Source organism: Natator depressus, chromosome 3 (assembly GCF_965152275.1).
Source record: "Natator depressus isolate rNatDep1 chromosome 3, rNatDep2.hap1, whole genome shotgun sequence".
Taxonomy (NCBI): domain Eukaryota; kingdom Metazoa; phylum Chordata; order Testudines; family Cheloniidae; genus Natator; species Natator depressus.
In genome coordinates, this window is record NC_134236.1 from 185,467,391 (window position 1) to 185,485,026 (window position 17,636).

The 17,636-nt window shown below is 43.7% G+C and overlaps 1 protein-coding gene across 2 annotated transcripts in view; it reads left to right on the top strand.

Annotated features, from left to right (window-relative positions):
• Positions 1-17,636, top strand: part of CFAP36 (cilia and flagella associated protein 36) — an 84,946-nt gene that overhangs the window by 62,699 nt on the left and 4,611 nt on the right. For both annotated transcript variants that reach the window (XM_074949485.1, XM_074949484.1), the window contains 3 exons: positions 224-356; positions 14,999-15,171; positions 15,651-15,800. In XM_074949485.1, the coding sequence (XP_074805586.1) occupies positions 224-356; positions 14,999-15,171; positions 15,651-15,800 (456 nt within the window). The remainder of the gene's footprint in view (positions 1-223; positions 357-14,998; positions 15,172-15,650; positions 15,801-17,636) is intronic.

The window sequence follows — 17,636 nt, forward strand, 5'->3', positions numbered from 1 at the left end:
TGGCGGTGAGTCAGTAGGAGACTTCCTGTTAGTAGTGAGTAAAGCGTTTTCTCTTTTTTACCTCCATAGTACAGCAGATGGGCGTGGCAGCATTAATAACTCATCAAAAAGTTAATAACCATCTCTGACAATCCAACAGTTCATATTTTATTCTGGTTTGATATTTGCAATGCCTAAGGTACATTATTAGAAAATGTAACAAACTCTTTTTTTTAATTCTAAGACACATGATAAATTGAAGTCATCAGATGTTACATACAGCTGTCCCGGATATTCAAGAGAAGCAAAAATTAAGGAATCCACTGAAGATATTGAGAGAGTTGATGATTTTGAAGAAATTGCAAAATTATCATTAGGTAATGTTACTTGAAAGTATTTTATGTATTGCATTATAATTGGCCTGCTCATCTCTACTCATTATAGAGAAATAGGAGTCTTAATTTTTCAGCAAATAAGTTTGCCTTTCACATACCTGGAAAAAAAAGAAATAAAATGAAAAAGAGAGGTTATAAAACACATTTATAATTTTTTATAATTAATATAATAATTTAATTAACCAGTTACCTCTGTTAGGTTTCTTACTGTTCTCTGTGCTCCTTGGCTAATGAACAGACTAAAGAATTATTATAATTTTATGAGTTGTCTTAGCCAAAATAGCTTTTAAAGTAAATAAGAAATTGCAGAAAGCAATCACGGCGCCACTCACAGACCAGGCACCGGTCGTACTCGTGGTGCCAGTCAGATTCACGGCATCGCTCCAGGTCACAGGGTGCTCTCGCTTGCGACACTGATCCTTGCGTTGATCCTGGTTGCGTAGCAGGTCCCGCTCCCGACACCAGTCCAGGCACCGATCAACTACCCCCCGCAGCTCTGGATGCGGCACCACTCTCCAGCCTTGCGGCATTGCGACACCGTTCTCCAGTGCAGTGCAGTTCACTGGACCAGCTCCATCATGGTCCCAGTCCCCATCTTCGAGATGGGGTCTAGATACTTGGAGTGGGGCTGGCACTGGTTGGGTCGTGGAAGGCCTGAGGTGCGGGCAGGGCCATGGCCTGTGGAGTGACAGGGACTAGCGCAGTGGCCATTTGGGACTCCATGGGTGTACCACCAGGCACAGGGTACCCAATCTGAAGGATCCTGGTCTGCCACCTTTGAACCATGGGTGCCGGAGACTTCCACCAGTTACCCCACCCCCTCAGGGTGCTGAGGAGGTACCGTTTCCTTGCCCCCACGGAACCAACCCCAGTTCCTGAGACCGATCCAGGTTTGCCTGGCCCTGTCAGCAAGACAGGACAGAAGGTTCCCGGAGAGCAAGAGGGAGGAGGACCCCATTCCTCCATTAGCCTCCTCGTCCTGGTCTGTGGACCACCCCCCGTAGACAGCCATGCCCACCAGGACCTCCTTCTCAGGGTGGCCAAGGAGATGGTGGAGTCGGAGGACCTGATGGTCAACATCCTGGCCCTGTAAAGTCCATCGAGGGTGGCTTTGCCCCTCATCAAGACCATACAGGCCAATGCTAAGACCATTTGGCAGACCCTGGCCTCCATCCCTCCCACCGCGAAGGGCATGGAGAGGAAGTACTTCGTCCCATCTAAGGGGTACGAATACCTCTTTACACATCTGCAGCCTTGCTCGTTGGTGATGGCTGCGGTGAACGAGAAGGAAAGGCAGGGGTAACAAGCCCCAGTGCCTAAGTCCAAGGACGCCAAGCACCTGGACTTATTTGGGTGCAAAGTGTACTCTACCGGGGGGGGGGGGGGGCGGGGGGGTTGCAACTCAGGATTGCCAACCAGCAGGCAATTCTGAGTAGGTACAGCTTCAACTCTTGGAATTCGATGCTCAAGTTTAAGGAGCTGGTGCCAGCTGAGTCCAAGGAGGAGTTTGGAGCTATAGTGGAGGAGGGCAAGGCGGTGGCACGGACCTCTTTACAGGCCTCACTGGATGCTGCGGACTCGGTGACGCACACCTTGTCCTCCGGTATTGCTATGGGGCATAGCTAATGCCTGCAGGCCTCAGAACTTCCACCCGAGGTTCAGCAGACCATGCAGGACCTGCCTGTGACGTTATTGACATGAACTGTGACCGTAGAGATCATTGTTGCAACCAGGGTCCAATGTTTGCACCAGTTCTTGTACAGAGGAAGTCAAGTGGGGTGTCTATGGAAAGGTTGTAGTTTGTTGGTTATGATTATGCTGTCTGTAAATGTGTATCATTTTTGTATTTGAAATTATGAATATTAGCTATGTACTTGTATCGCAATGTGTTTGATTCTAAGTAGTGAAGCATTTGATCAGCTTCCTGAGAAAGGGCTATTCTCAGTAAGTGCCCAATCAAGAAACACTTAGCTGATAATGGACTTTGGGAGACGCCAATCCATATCTGAGCTTTCCTGGGAACTTTCAAACTTACATGTAAACAATGGCCTTGGCCTCCAAAAGCTAAATCATTCATGGACATGTGACTTGCCCAGGTGGCTACAAACTCCATCTTGTTGCTGTGACTTTGCATAGAAGAACAAAGGGGTTTCCACCCACAAGAGAGAGAATATAAAAGGCCCTGGCAGCCTCTCCATTTTGTCTTCAGCTGGCTCAAGAGATGGCCTCTCCACCCCAAAGAGATGCCTGAAAGAAACTGGAACAAAGGACAGTAACTACAGGGGTATGGGTGATTTCTGGACCCAGACTAGAAAGGAGTCCAGTCTGTGAAAGAAGCTAATTGGAACATATCTGGGGATGAGATTTCATCTGTAATCAGTTTCTTAATGTATTAGGCTTAGACTTGCGTGTTTTATTTTGCTTGGTAACTTACTTTGTTCTGTCTGTTATTAGTTGGAACCACTTAAATCCTACTTTTTATACTTAATAAAATCACTTTTTGCTTATTAATTAACCCAGAGTAAGTAATTGATACCTGGGGGAGCAAACAGCTCTGCATCTCTCTCTATCAGCGTTATAGAGGGTGAACAATTTATGAGTTTACCCTGTATAAGCCTTATACAGAGTAAAATGGATTTATTTGGGGTTTGGATCCCATTGGGAGCTGAGTGTCTGGGTGCTAGAGACAGGAACACTTGCTAAGCCGTTTTCAGTTAAGTCTGCAGCTTTGGGGCACGTGGTTCAGACCCCGGGTCTGTGTTGCAGCAGATTAGCATATCTGGCTCAACAAGACAGGATTCTGAAGTCCCAAGCTGGCAGGGAAAACGGGCTCAGAGGTAGTCTCAGCACATCAGGTGACAGTCCCAAGGTGGTCTCTGTGACCGAATCCATCACACTGCCTTTTGATGGGGCGGGTCTGTTCGTGGAGCAGACTGACTCTAGGCTGTATCGCCTAAAAGACTCAAGGGCTACTATGAAATCCTTGGGTATGCACACTCCGGCAACCCAACGGAAACATTTCAAGCCTCAGCAGCAGCAGCAGCTCCTATTCAGGAGGTGCAGGCGCTCCTTGCCATGGAAGCGGTGGAGGAGGTTCCTCAGGACTTAAGGGGCAAGGGATTCTACTCCCGATACTTCCTAGTCCCCAAGGCAAACGGGGTCCTCAGACCCATTCTAGATCTGTGCAGACTCAACAAATTCATAGTAAAGTTGAAGTTCCGCATGGTCTCCGTGGGCACCATTATTCCCTCCCTGGATCCGGGAGACTGGTACGCTGCCCTCGACATGAAGGACGCATACTTCCATATAGTGATTCGACCCACACACCGGCACTTCCTATGCTTCATGGTCAACCACAAGCATTATCAATTCACGTTCCTACCATTTGGCCTCTCAACAGCCCCCCCCCCCCCCCGAGTGTTCACCAAGTGCATGTTGGTCATGGCCGCTTTCTTCCATCGGCGGCAGGTGCAAGTCTACTCCTACCTCAACGACTGGCTGCGCAGGGGCTGCACCAGGGGGCAGGTGGGGTCTGAAATCTGATTAGTCAGATTTACATTCGAGTGACTGGGTCTCCTCCCCAACTTGGGGAAGTCGACCTTGGAACTGACCCAAAGATTAGAATTAATTAGGGTGGTAGTAGACTCGGTTCAGGCACGAGCACTTCTGCCAGAGGCCTGATTCTAAGCCATCACAGACATCATTCAAGGCTTCCGGCAATTCCCAATCACTACAGAAAGGGGGTGCCTGATTCTCCTTGGCCACATGGCTGCCTGCACTTATGTGACCCGGCACACCAGACTGAGGCTCAGGCCTCTACAGACATGGCTCGCTTTGGCCTACTGCCCGCGACGCAATAGCTTGAATTCAGTGGTCACGGTGCCAGGGCAGGTCCTGGAGTCCCTTCAGTGGTGGCTCAACCCTCAAACAGTATGTGAAGGAGTCCCCTTCAACGGCTCTCAGCCTTCCTTGTCCCTGCTAACGGACATGTTGGCTTTGGGATGGGATATGCATTTGGGAGACCTCCAAACACCGGGCCTTTGGTCGCAGGATGAGCTCTCCGTCCATATCAACATGAAGGAGCTGAGGGCAGTGCGACTAGCATGTCAGGCCTGTTCTAACAGACAACACTACTGCCATGTTTTACATCAACAAGCAGAGTGCACCCCGTTCCTCTCCCCTATGTCAGTAAGTCCTCTGGCTGTGGGAGTTCTGCATAACCTGCTCCATTCATCTGGAAGCATCCTTTCTACCAGGTGTTCAGAACACACTGGCGGATCACCTCAGCAGGTCCTTCCACATGCACGAGTGATCCGTCCGGGTGTCATACACCTCATTTTCCGAAAGTGGAGATTTCTCCAGGTCGACCTGTTTGCCACCCACTGCAACAGGAAGTGCTCAGTGTTCTGCTCCTACCAGGGACTCAGCCCAGGCTCATTCACGGACGCATTCCTGCTACCCTGGGGAGCTCGCTTGCTCTACGCTTTTCCCCCATTCCCTCTTGTGCACAGGGTTGTTCTCAAGGTCCGCAGGGATAGGGCAGAGATAATTCTGGTGGCTCCAGCATGGCCTCGACAACATTGGTACACCACGCTCTTGGAACTGTTGGTGACACCCCGGTCACGTTGCCTCTCCTCCCCGACTTAATCACTCAGGACCACAGTCACCTTCATCACCCCAACCTGTGGTCCCTCCACCTCATGGCTTGGAAGCTTCATGGCTGAACCCCATGGAACTTCTGTGCTCAGAACAAGTAAGGAGGCAGGAAGCCCTCCATTAGAGCCACATATCTGGCGAAGTGGAAGAGATTTTCTTGTTGGTTTGAATGTCGTACCCCCCCTCTCCAAGTACCTGTACCTCTGATATTGGAGTACCTCCTGTACCTGAAACAGGAAGGCCTGGCAGCGTCCTCCATAAGGGTACACCTCGCTGCTATCTTGGCCTTCTACCTGGGAGCATCTGGTCAATCTGTCTTCGCCAACCTTATGTTTGGTCTTTTCCTCAATGGTCTGGACTGCTTACATCCCCAGATCAGGCAGCCTGTCCCCGTGTGGGATTTTACACTGGAGAGGACCAGGTTAATGGGCCCCCCATTCGAACTGCTGGCGACTTGTTCCCTTCTATATCTGTCAAGGAAGGTAGCCTTTCTGGTCGCCATTACATCTGCAAGGAGGGTGTCCAAGCTAAAGGCCCTTACCTCAGACCCGCCTTACACGATTTTCCACAGGGATAAGGTGCAACTCAGGCCTCATCCAGCCTTTCTTCCCAAGGTGGTGTCACACTTCCACACCAGTCAGGACATTTTCCTGCCAGTCTTTTACCCTAAGCCTCATGACAGTAGCCCGGAGCAGAGGCTGCACTCCCTCGATGTTTGGCAAGCATGAGCTTTCTACATCGAGCGCACTAAGCCATTCTAGAAGTAGAACCAGCTGTTCATATCGGTGGCAGACTGGATGAAAGGACTCCCGGTCTCATCTCAAAGAATATCCTCCTGGATCACGTCATGCATCCGCACGTGCTATGAGCTGGCCAAAATATCAGCACCAGCTCTTACAGCGCACTCCATGAGGGTCCAGGCCTCGTCAGCAGCGTTCCTGGCCCGGATCCTGATACAAGAAATCTGCAGGCAGCAACTCAGTCCTCGGTACATACGTTCACCTCTCACTATGCCATCATAGAATCATAGAATATCAGGGTTGGAAGGGACCTCAGGAGGTCATCTAGTCCAACCCCCTGCTCAAAGCAGGACCACCATGCCAGAGATGATGCAGCTTTCGGCAGAGTGGTGCTCCAATCAGCGTTTCCATAACTCCGACTCTGCCACCTAGGTAAGGCTTGGAAGTCACCTAATTGGAATCGATATGAGCAATCACTCGAAGAAGAAAAAACAGTTACTCACCTTCTCGTAACTGTTGTTCTTTGAGATGTGTTGCTCATATCCATTCCAAACCCTCCCGCCTTCCCCTCTGTCAGAGTAATGGCAAGAAGGAACTGAGGAGGTGCAGGGTCATATATTGAGTGCCATGAATGCACCACTCCAGGGGGCTCCACAGCCAACCCGACATGTGCTGCTAGGAGAAAAACTTTCTGACAACTGTGCACGCAGCACGTGCACACCTAATTGGAATGGATATGAGCAACACATCTTGAAGAACAACAGTTACGAGAAGGTGAGTAAACGTTTTTTCACCATTTTCTTACATTTATTCAGATTCTTAGTTATTATAATGTAAGTTAAGATCTAAAAGTGCTTAAATAAATGTGTTTACATATAGTTTAAGAACATAAGAACTGCCATACTGGGTCAGACAAAATGTCCATCTAGCCTAGTATCCTATCTTCTGACAGTAGCCATTGCTAGGTGCTTCAGAGGAACAGAACAGGTAATCATCAAGTGTCGCCCATTCCCAGATTCTGACAGAGGCTAGGGACACCGACCCTGCCCATCCTGGCGAATAGCCATTGATGGACCTATCCTCCATTAATTTATCTAGGTCTTTTTTGAACCCTGTTATAGTCTTGGCCTTCACAACATCCTCTGGCAAAGAGTTTCACAGGTTGACTGTACATTGTATAAAGAAATAATTCCTTTTATTTGTTTTAAACCTGCTGACTATTAATTTCATTTGGTGACCCCTAGTTCTTGTGTTATCAGAAGGAGTAAATACCACTTCCTTGTTTACTTTCTCCACACCAGTCATGATGTTATAGAGCTCTATCATATTCCCCATTAGTTGTCTCTTTTCCAAGCTGAAAAGTCCCAGTCTTATTAATCTCTCCTTATATGGAAGCTGTTCCATACCCCTGATCCTTTTTGTTAGCCTTTTCTGTACCTTTTCAAATTCCAATATATATTTTTTTGAGATCGGGTGACCATATCTGCATGCATTATTCAAGGTGTGGGCGTACCATGGATTTATATAGAGGTAATGTGATATTTTCTCTTTCCTAATGATTCCCAACATTCTGTTAGCTTTTTTAACTGCCGTTGCACATCGAGTGGATGTTTTTGGAGAACTATCCACAATGACTCAAAGATCTCTTTCTTGAGTGGTAACAGCTAATTTAGATCTCATCATTTTATATGTATAGTTGGGATTATGCTTTCCAATGTGCATTACTTTGCATTTATCAACATTAAATTTCATCTGCCATTTTGTTGCCCAGTCACGCAGTTTTGAGAGATTCTTTTGTAGCTCTTCACAATCTGTCTGGGATTTAACTATTTTAAGTAGTTTTGTATCATCCGCAGATTTTGCCACCTCACTGTTTACCCCCTTTTCCAGATCATTTAGGAATATGTTGAATAGGACTGGTCCCAGAACAGACCCTGGGTGACACCACTATTTACCTCTCTCCATTCTGAAAACTGACCATTTATTCCTAACCTTAGTTTCCTATCTTTTAACCAGTTACCGATCCATAAGTGGACCTTCCCTCTTATCCCATGGCAGATTGCTTTGCTTAAGAGCCTTTGGTGAGGGACCGTGTCAAAGGCTTTCTGAAAATCTCTGTACAGTAGATCCACTGGATCCCCCTTGTCCACATGCTTGTTGACCCCCCTCAAAGAATTCTAGTAGATTGGTGAGGCATGATTTCCCTTTACAAAAACCATGTTGACTCTTCCCCAACAATTCATGTTCATCTATGAGTTTGAAAATTCTGTTCTTTACTACAGTTGCAACCCGTTTGCCTGGTACTGAAGTTACTGGCCTGTAATTGCTGGGATCGCCTCCGGGGCCTTTTTAAAAAATTGGCGTCACCTTAGCCATCCTCCAGTCATCTGGTACAGAAACTGATTTAAATGATAGATTACATACCACAGTTAGTGGTTATGCAATTTCACATTTGAGTTCCTTCAGAACTCTTGGGTGAATACCATGTGGTCCTGGTGATTTATTACTGGTTTATCAGTTTGTTCCAAAAACCTCCTCTAATGACACCTCAATCTGGGACAGTTCCTCAGATTTGTCATCTAAAAAGAATGGCTCAGGTTTGGGAATCTCCATCTCATCCTCAGACATGAAGACCGATGCAAAGAATTCATGTAGTTTCTCTGAAATGGCCTTGTCTTCCTTGAGTGTTCCTTTAGCATCTCAATTGTCCAGTGATCCCACTGGTTGTATAGCAGGCTTCCTGCTTCGGATGTACTTAAACATTTTTTTTGCTATTACTTGTTGAGTCTTTCGATAACTGTTCTTCAAATTCTTTTTTGGCCTCCTAATTGTATTTTTCACTTCACTTGCCAGAGTTTATGCTCCTTTCTATTTTCCTCAATAGGATTTAACTTCCACTTTTTAAAGGATGCCTTTTTGCTTGTCACTGCTTCTTTTACTTTGTAGGTTAGTCATGGTGCACTTTTTTGGTCTTCTTACTATGTTTTTTAGTTTAGGGTATAAATTTAAGCTGAGCCTCAATTATGGTGTCTTTAAAGTTTTCATACAGCTTGCAGGGATTTCACTTTTGGCACTCTACCTTTTAATTTCTGTTTAACTAACTTCCTCATTTTTGTATAGTTCCCCTTTCAGAAATTAAATGCTACTGTAGTGGTGTTCCCCCACCCCACCCCAGGGATATTAAATTTAATTTTATTATGATCACTATTACCAAGCGGTTCAGCTATATTCACCTCTTGGACCAGATCTTGTGCTCCACTTAGGACTAAATCAGGAATTGCCTCTCCTCTTGTGGGTTCCAGGACTAGCTGCTGCAAGAAGCAGTCATTTAAGGTTAAAAAACTTTATCTCTGTATCCCGTCTTGAGGTGGTATGTACCCAGTCAGTATGAGCATAGTTGAAATCCCGTGTTATTATTGATTTTTTTTATCTTTATAGCCTAGCATTTCACAGTCACTTTCATCATCTTGGTCAGCAGTATATTCCTACTGCTATATTGTTATTATTCAAGCATGGAATTACTATCCATACAAATTGTATGGTACAGTTTGGTTCATTTAAGATTTTTACTTCATTTGACTCTACGCTTTCTTTCACAGATGGTGCCATCCCCTCCCCCCCTCAACATGACCTGTTCTGTCCTTCCGATACGTTTTGTACTCTTGTATTATTGTGTCCCATTCATTATCCTCATTCCACCAAGTTTCTGTGACGCCTATTATATGAATATCCTCATTTAATATGGGGCACTCAAGTTCACCCATCTTATTATTTAGATTTCTAGCATTTGTATATAAGCACTTAAAAAAATTGTCACTTTTTAGCTGTCTGCCATTATGTGATATAAATGAATGGGAATCTTTTTCATTTGACTGTTTCAAATCAGATCCTACTCGTATTTTATCATCTTCCATCCTCTCCTCCTTACTAGGACATAGAGAATCTTGATTAATAAATTTTCCCCTAAGGGATGTCTCTGTCCGAACCACATGCTCTTCCGCACCTATCGGCTTTCCCCCAACCCTTAGTTTAAAAACTACTCTACAACCTTCTTAATTTTAAGTGCCAGCAATCTGATTCCATTTTGGTTTAGGTGGAGCCCATCCTTCCTGTATAGGCTCCCCCTTTCCCAAAGGTTTCCCCAGTTCCTAATAAATCTAAACCGCTCCTCCCTACACCATCGTCTCATCCACACACTGAGCCCTGCAGTTCTGCCTGTCTAATTGGCCTTGTGCGTGGAACTGGAAGCATTTCAACTAATGCTACCATGGAGGTCCTGGACTTCTACCTCTTACCTAGCAGCCTAAATATGGCCTCCAGGAAATCTTTCCTATACTTCCCTATGTCATTGGTACCTACATGTGCCATGACCACCGGCTCTTCCCCAGCACTACATAAGTCTGTCTAGATGTCTCGAGAGCTCTGCAATCTTAGCACCTGCCAGGCAAGTCACCATGCGGTTCTCCCAGTCATCACAAACCCAGCTGTTTCTAATGATCTAATCGCCCATTACTATTACCTGTCTCTTCCTAACAATGGGAGTTCCCTTCGGTGGAGAGGTATCCTCAGTGCGAGAGGATATCATGGCATCATCTGAAAGGAGGGTCCCAACTATGGGATTGTTTCCCTCTGCTCCAGTTTGATGTTCTCCTTCCCTGAGACTTTCATCTGCCTCAACAGCACAGAAGCTGTTGTATCCTCCAAGTTAGCAAAAAGAACCACCAAATTTAGCATAAAGGCTATATTTAGTTGCAAATCACCAAGTTTCAATGGGCATCAGCTAAAGAGAATCAACCTTTCCTTAGAAAAATAATAAAAAGTACAACTGGAAAACATTTTAAAATCAATTGTTTAAATCAAGGTTTCCAGGTAATTTAAATCATAATTAAGATCAGTTATTTAAATTGCTTTGATTTAAATCAGTCCACCAAGCTTGAAATTGACATACATTACATATTTCTTGTGCATTTTCTTTACTTTGCAGGCCGCTCCCCCTTTACTTTTTTAGATATCTGTACTACAGAAGCAGCACAGCAACTTCAAAAAGTGTTCTAAATGATTTAACTGTTGATACAACTGACTGGTGTCTGGTCTGAATTAGATTGATGCCACATATTACTATGGACCGATGGGTTCCAGGGTGAGCACCTGAAGGCACTCCTGCCATAATCCTTGTAAATCTATTCTGAAATCAACATAGCATAAAGGCTACAAAAGGCAAAAACCTTAAACAAGCAAGAGGCTGGCATTACAGCTGAGGGTTGTGATTACGTTGGCACTACCTGTCTCAACATAGATCTTATGTGGTTAGTGTAGAAACTGTGACTGAACACCTTGAAACTCCAGTTACATTTGATGCTCTCATGTTGACAGACTGCTTCAAAACATCAGTTTCTTTGTGGCCTCAGTACACCACCCTATTCATGTTTGACACCAGCTCAGGAGACAGGGACTCATCTCTCCCTAAGCACAGGTTTACCTCATGAGGAGCTTATTTAACTCTGAAGACATTCCACTCTGTTCTCAGAGGCTGGAAAACCTATGGAGACTCCAGTCACAGTAGCATTCATACTGCCTCCGTCACCTTGAGTCCTCTAGAAGATAGAGCATACTCTATAGATTCTTATTTTCTTTCCACCACTTTATGTTGGCTTATCAGATACATGCACCTAGTATCAAACTAGCTGAAGTTCAGTTGATGCCAGACTTTGTAGGAGCTCTTGGCATTATGAGTGTACAAAGTGTATTGGAATTGAGAGTTGTGACTTGATCAATCCATGACACACTTGGCTCTGGTGCCTACACAGACATGCCACCAGTGCAACTGGAATCAATTCCTGCTCCAGTGGCACTATTCTCTTTTCAGCATGGGCAGCTGTACAACATTCTGCATCTCCTGTCCAAGAAGAAAGAAACAAGTGAACATGCAAGACTGTTATCTTGACACAGATACCAAATATCTATCAGTTGGCCAAAGGAGGAAGAAAACCAAATTTTCAGCTTTTTCAGCATATGAAGAATTTTTTTGCCAAACTTTTCATTGCCTTTCCTAAAAAACCCAGAGTCTCAAAATTAGTGCACAAATGTAATGTAGTAGAAGAAATATTTGGACTTAGTAAAGCATTTGACACTGTTTTACATACATCACTTGAAAATTACACGGGCTTTGTGTGGAACACTGTCTTGTGTAATGAAAACAAGCTGAAGGCCTATAAACAAAGGCTAATGATAACAATGTATCAAGTAGCGAAAAGTGAGATAAGATGGTACACAACTAGGATGAATGAGATGAAATTGAAAAGGAGAAGAATGAGGTTGAATATCAGAAAAATCTAAATGACAACAAAATAGCCCTGAAATGGTAGAAACTCTCTCACTTGGAATATTTAGAACTATAGAAAATACTAGAAAATATTCTGTAAAAGAGCATCCTGCATTTGTGAAGAGATGGACTGTATGATCTAGTAAGTCTTTAATCAGTTCCTACTATGATTGTATGAAAATGGCTAGGGTTATTCCACTTTCTTTGGAAACTGTCCATAACGCTGGCATATCTAAAGTAAGTGGACACTATTCTTCCTTTAGAAAGGTTAACAGTGCCTGTTTTGTTGGATCCTTATCAAGTAGGTGAGAGGGACATCTGACAATATGAAAATACCATCCAAGCAATCTGAAAAAGGGCAGAAGTAATTGGAGCACAGGGACACTGATGACCTTCTGCCACACTCACCATGAAAACCTGGTAGAGGCTACAATGGCCAGAGAAGAGTGATAGGACACGTGTTTTGGCACCCCTTCTCTTTGATTGTAACATTAAAATGACTGTTTACCAGTCTTCAAAGCTTACACTGTGCATTGGGGACTACTAATCATTATTGCCAAGTATTAGTTGATACACAAAAAGATTTGTGAGGTGGAAGAAGGCTCCCTTCCAAAAAAAAAATAATTTTTTTTTAAATCAGTCCATCAGTGAGCTAGTTAGTATGGTCTTTAATGTCCATGTTGCAACAATCAGAGCAACAGTCACTGGGATAGAAGTCTGCTGCCAATATAGTTCAATGGGAACTATAACAGAAACACAAGGGCCTGCTGCGTGATGGCAAAGTTAAGAAAACTAAAGCCACTCTTTTTCCCTAGTATGTGTCATGGGAGGAGGTCCAGTGAGGAAAAATAGCGGTCTAGATTAAGATTGGGTGAGCAACCTTAATTCTGGCATTTCCAAACATTTGAGTGCTTGACTTTGCACTTTTACCATGTAACTATTGTAATTTGTGTGTGTAATGTTTTACTTAGGTGGTGATAAAGGAAACGGAGAGACAAATACTGGAAGAAAATTATGCTCTTACATGGGAAATACCACTGTTAATTCAAAATGCTTCCTTTTTGGGCCAGTGTAGGCTTAGTGTGTATCTACAAAATTCTTGATGGTTGTAGTAGCTGTTTATATATGATGGGATTGCATGTTTTCCCTCAGATGGAGGATTAGCTGATCATGGACATAATTTTAGAAGGGATTCAGTGGAGACACAAGTGGACCCTTGAGGTTCTGAAGTCAACAGAATTCATGAGAAAAACTACCTGGAGTCCCACGTTGTTCCTTATTACAATTGGAGTATGTAATAGTCTCTTCTAGACACAGCTCATTTTAAAGTCTTCGTGTCCCAGACCAAGGTCCGGAACACTGGATGTATCAGAGAGAATTTGTCAGGTGGCTACTCTCAACAAGTTGAGAACACTGAGCCTGATGTCTTTAGCAGTGTTCATTACTCATGGCACACCTTTTTATGATGCAGCCTCAATGGATGCCCAAAAATCTCAACTGATATGATTTAAAGACAATGGTGATGCTATGGCTTTAGTAGCTGTGTATTCCAAAATGGACTAAACAAGTAATTATGGAAATCACTGCAAGTGCCCCTGTTGACTTATCCAGAGTTCTGGAGTATTCCTTCCTGCTATCTAGGAGGATCTATGGGGTTTAACAGGGGAGACTTTGTGAGGAGGATTGTAAATGTGACTCAATTCACAATTGAGAATATTTTGGCTCTCTCCGTAGGTTCTACTGTGGAAGGTTGGCTGTTTAGAAAAAAAAAAAAAACAGACAGGTCTGGTCAGGACCATAAGACCTTTTGGCTGCACTATACCTATCTGCCTCCATCTGTCCAATACTGAAGTAATTATTGGGACTTAGGGGTGGACAAGTCCTGTGAGGCAGGCTGGGTCTCCAATGGTTTTCTTCTGGTCTGAAGCTTCCTCTGAATCCTCCTTGAAAGCCCACCTCTATAAAATAAATAAAAAAAAGAGGCAAAAGACAGTGAAGACTGCAGCCATATCATTTCTGTGTGTTTTGTTCAGTATGGCCACTAATTGAGGATTGAAGGAGCTGACCAGTAGACTGGGGGGAATCAGAAAGCTGACAATCTTATCTTGTTTGAAATATGCTACCCATACTTCCCATATCACTCATCAAGCCAGCTCTGTGACTGGGAGGTTTGGGTGCTACCTAAGTCAGAAGTCTGGCAGACCTGCCTTCTGTTCTAATGCATGGGCAAGATTAGACCTGAAGAGCCCTCTCTGGTCAGATTTTTCACAATGAATGATCAAACTCCACACTGAACAAGTTGATCTCCCAGTGTTTAGGGTCAGCCTGTGCATATGAAACATTTTTTCTCTTTTCAAGAACCTTTTTCTCTCCTATCAAAACACTGATTTAAAAAGAGCGTACTGTTGTTGCCAGGCTCTTTGAAGCAGGGAGAAACTGAACAGTACAAGTGCATTTGGAGCTGGCCAGAAAGTGCCCTATCTCTTAGCAGTGATTGGATCTACTGACTGTAATGCTAATAACTGAAAGGAGAGCCCAGATGTCATGAACTGATCTTTTGGAAGTGAAGAATTTGAAATTGTATTCCTTATACATTAACCGTTAGTCATTTATAGAATAGCATACAAGCCAATGATGTTGCTCCCCATCCTTGTTTCCTGTTCTTGTGTGTAACAGAAATATAGTGTTTAGCTGATGTTAGTGTGAAAAGAATGTTTCATCAAAATACATTTTTGAAGGAAGCTGTTTCTTAATTAAGCTGTAAAGAGGAAATCTAATTTCAAAAAAGTTGTTTTAACTTACAATGTTTTTATGCATTGGTGCAGTATGGTTTTTTTAATCTTAAATTTCTGTTAGTTTGTATATATAATGTTTCTAATTTGTTTCTGTGCAAAATTGTTGTCTAGAAGAAACAAACAAATCTACTAAGGAAGATTTAAGGCCCGTGCATCCTCTACTAAGAGTGATAGAACCTCCTCTACAGCCTTCTGAACCTACCAAGGTGAAAGAAGAAATTAAGAAAAAGGCAACTGGAAATTGTTCAGAGAATGCAACAAGAGAAGCTGGGCTTGAGGGATTTGTAAGTAACAGGTTTATTCCACTTTATTTGAATAAGATATCATACAGCTAAGATATTTGAATATTATGCAACCAATACATATTTTCATGTTGTTACAACATTTTACTGGCTAGAATTCTCTTATGTTAAGTATTAGCATGCAAGTAATTTTTCAGTGTATCCAATGATCTAATTTGCAGAAAGCTACAATTCAGTATAAACTGGACCTTGAGATCCCAACCTTGGAACAGAATTCATTTTCCAGGAGTTTATTGCCATTCTTCTGACAAGTTCTTAGTAGCATCTGTGTGTATGATGTAATATGGACAACTGAGTTAGGCACCTTAACTCAAATTCATTAGTTTTGTTAGACCAGTAATTCTAGAGCCAAATATCTAGGTATGTATTAGGTGAACTCCATGTCCCTTCATTTATAAATACATAACTGGTACACTCTGAAATGAGTTTTTCTAGTAAATTTGCCTTTTAAATAATTCCAGAATTTATCAGAGCTTGAACCGCATCGTCTCAGACAACGAGAAGACTATTTAAAACAGAAGCGAGATACGCTGATGGCTATAAAGGAGTCAAGAAATAATCTACCAACACCAAATATAGATCAGAAAGAAGACGCATTATCTTCTAAAGAGGTGAAGGATGACCACTTTAATCAGCATGACTAATCTTGTTTAGAAAAATCACAGACCACTTCAATGAAGATATGGATATAGCAGCTGAATATTGAAACAGAACAAAAGAACAAGGAAAAAGTGGTAGAATTTAATGGCAGAACACACAAAGTTGCAAGTTATTCATTGTGCAGAAATTAGTTCTCCAATCTAAAACCATTATAGATAAGAAGCGGAAAGCTTAGTGATCTAGTGAGCATTAAATGCTTTTTCTACAATGGTAAATCTTCATAATAAACCCATGCTCTATGCTCTTGCGCATATTGTTAAACTGATTCATTGCATGACAGTTTGCTCCTACCTGCTAGTGAGATGTGATTTTGCATACTGGTTCCCTGAAACATTAGTTCCTTTTTTGCTAACACACGCAGAAAAACAACGTTCATGGTCAACACCACTAGCTTGAATTTTCTGAGAAGTGTTATTTTACAGAAGGGTGAAGTGTGATTACTTCCTTTCTTTTGAGACTTTGTAAAGGGTTTTAATTGTATTTCAAGTGAGTCCTATAGCTTCAGCTACTGGTGGAGGAGGCAGCAGTATTAAGGCAAGGAGGCCTGAAGTTTGGGTGCTAGTACCATCTTTTTGCCTTGCACAAAAATCTAGGCTTTTGTGCTGAAAGCAATCTTCCTGTGATAGAGTTAGGACCATGGAAAAGCAAAATGATCTCTTCATAACTGGAATATTCTTGATGGCTCTAATCTCTCCTGTCATTAGACAGTTGTAGTGGTGACTTGGAACATTCAGTACTGTAGCCTATCATTCTCTTGAAGAGGCAGGAATAGGTGTGCATTGCCCATTTGGCACAATACAAAGAAGATCAAACTGCCTATGAATAGCAACATCACCATCCAAGAGAACGAATGTTTCCTTTGTGAATTTTTTAAAATTTAAAATACAGACAAGACCAGTTGGTCCCTTATGAAGGGGGAATGAGTATTGTGAGTTTGTAGGGGAACTGAAGAGATGAAGATGCCAGAACACTTGTATTTGCTGTTTGCTGCTGTGTCCAAGCAGAGAAGGATTGAAACCTTCATTTCTGGATTAGGGATTTTAAATTTACATAAATTAAACCTCAGGCTTTCTTCCTAGGGCATCTTCTCCATAAGTATTAAGCAATGAGTTCCATGCGATTTTTAAAAATTACTTAGTTCTTAAGTAAGAACAGCATCAGATGTACGCTACCTCTGATAAAATAAATTATCAGTTATTATTAGCTGGGGTCAGTCCCTGCTGTGTGGTAAAAGCAGCACGCTTAGCGTATGTCTACACTGCAGTTAGACACCCATGGCTGACCAGTGCCAGCTGACTCTTGCTCAAGAGGTTTGGGTTAAGGGGCTGTTTAACTGGCATGTAGATATTTGGGCTCAGATTGCAGCCCAAGTTCTGGGACCCTCCCACCTCACAGGGGCCTAGAGCCCCAGCTCCAGGCTGAACCTGAACATCTACACCAGGGGTTGGCAACCTGTGGCACGTGTGCCAAAGGCAGCACGTGAGCGGATTTTTAGTGGCACTCTGCTGCCAGCCGAGGTCCTGGCCCCGCTCAGCCCGCTGCCAGCCTGGATGGACAGAACCCTGAGCGGGACTGATTGCTGCGACTCCAGCTGGCAGGGGACAGTGGCCGGGACCCCAGACTGGCAGCGCGGGCGGCAGATGGAACCCCAGACTGGCAGTGGGCTGAGCAGCTCAGCCTGCTGCTGGTCTGGGGTTCCAGCTGCCGGCCCCGCTTAGCCCACTGCCGGCCTGGATGGATGGAACCCCGGGCTGGCAGCGGGTTGAGTGGGGCTGGCCGCTAGAACC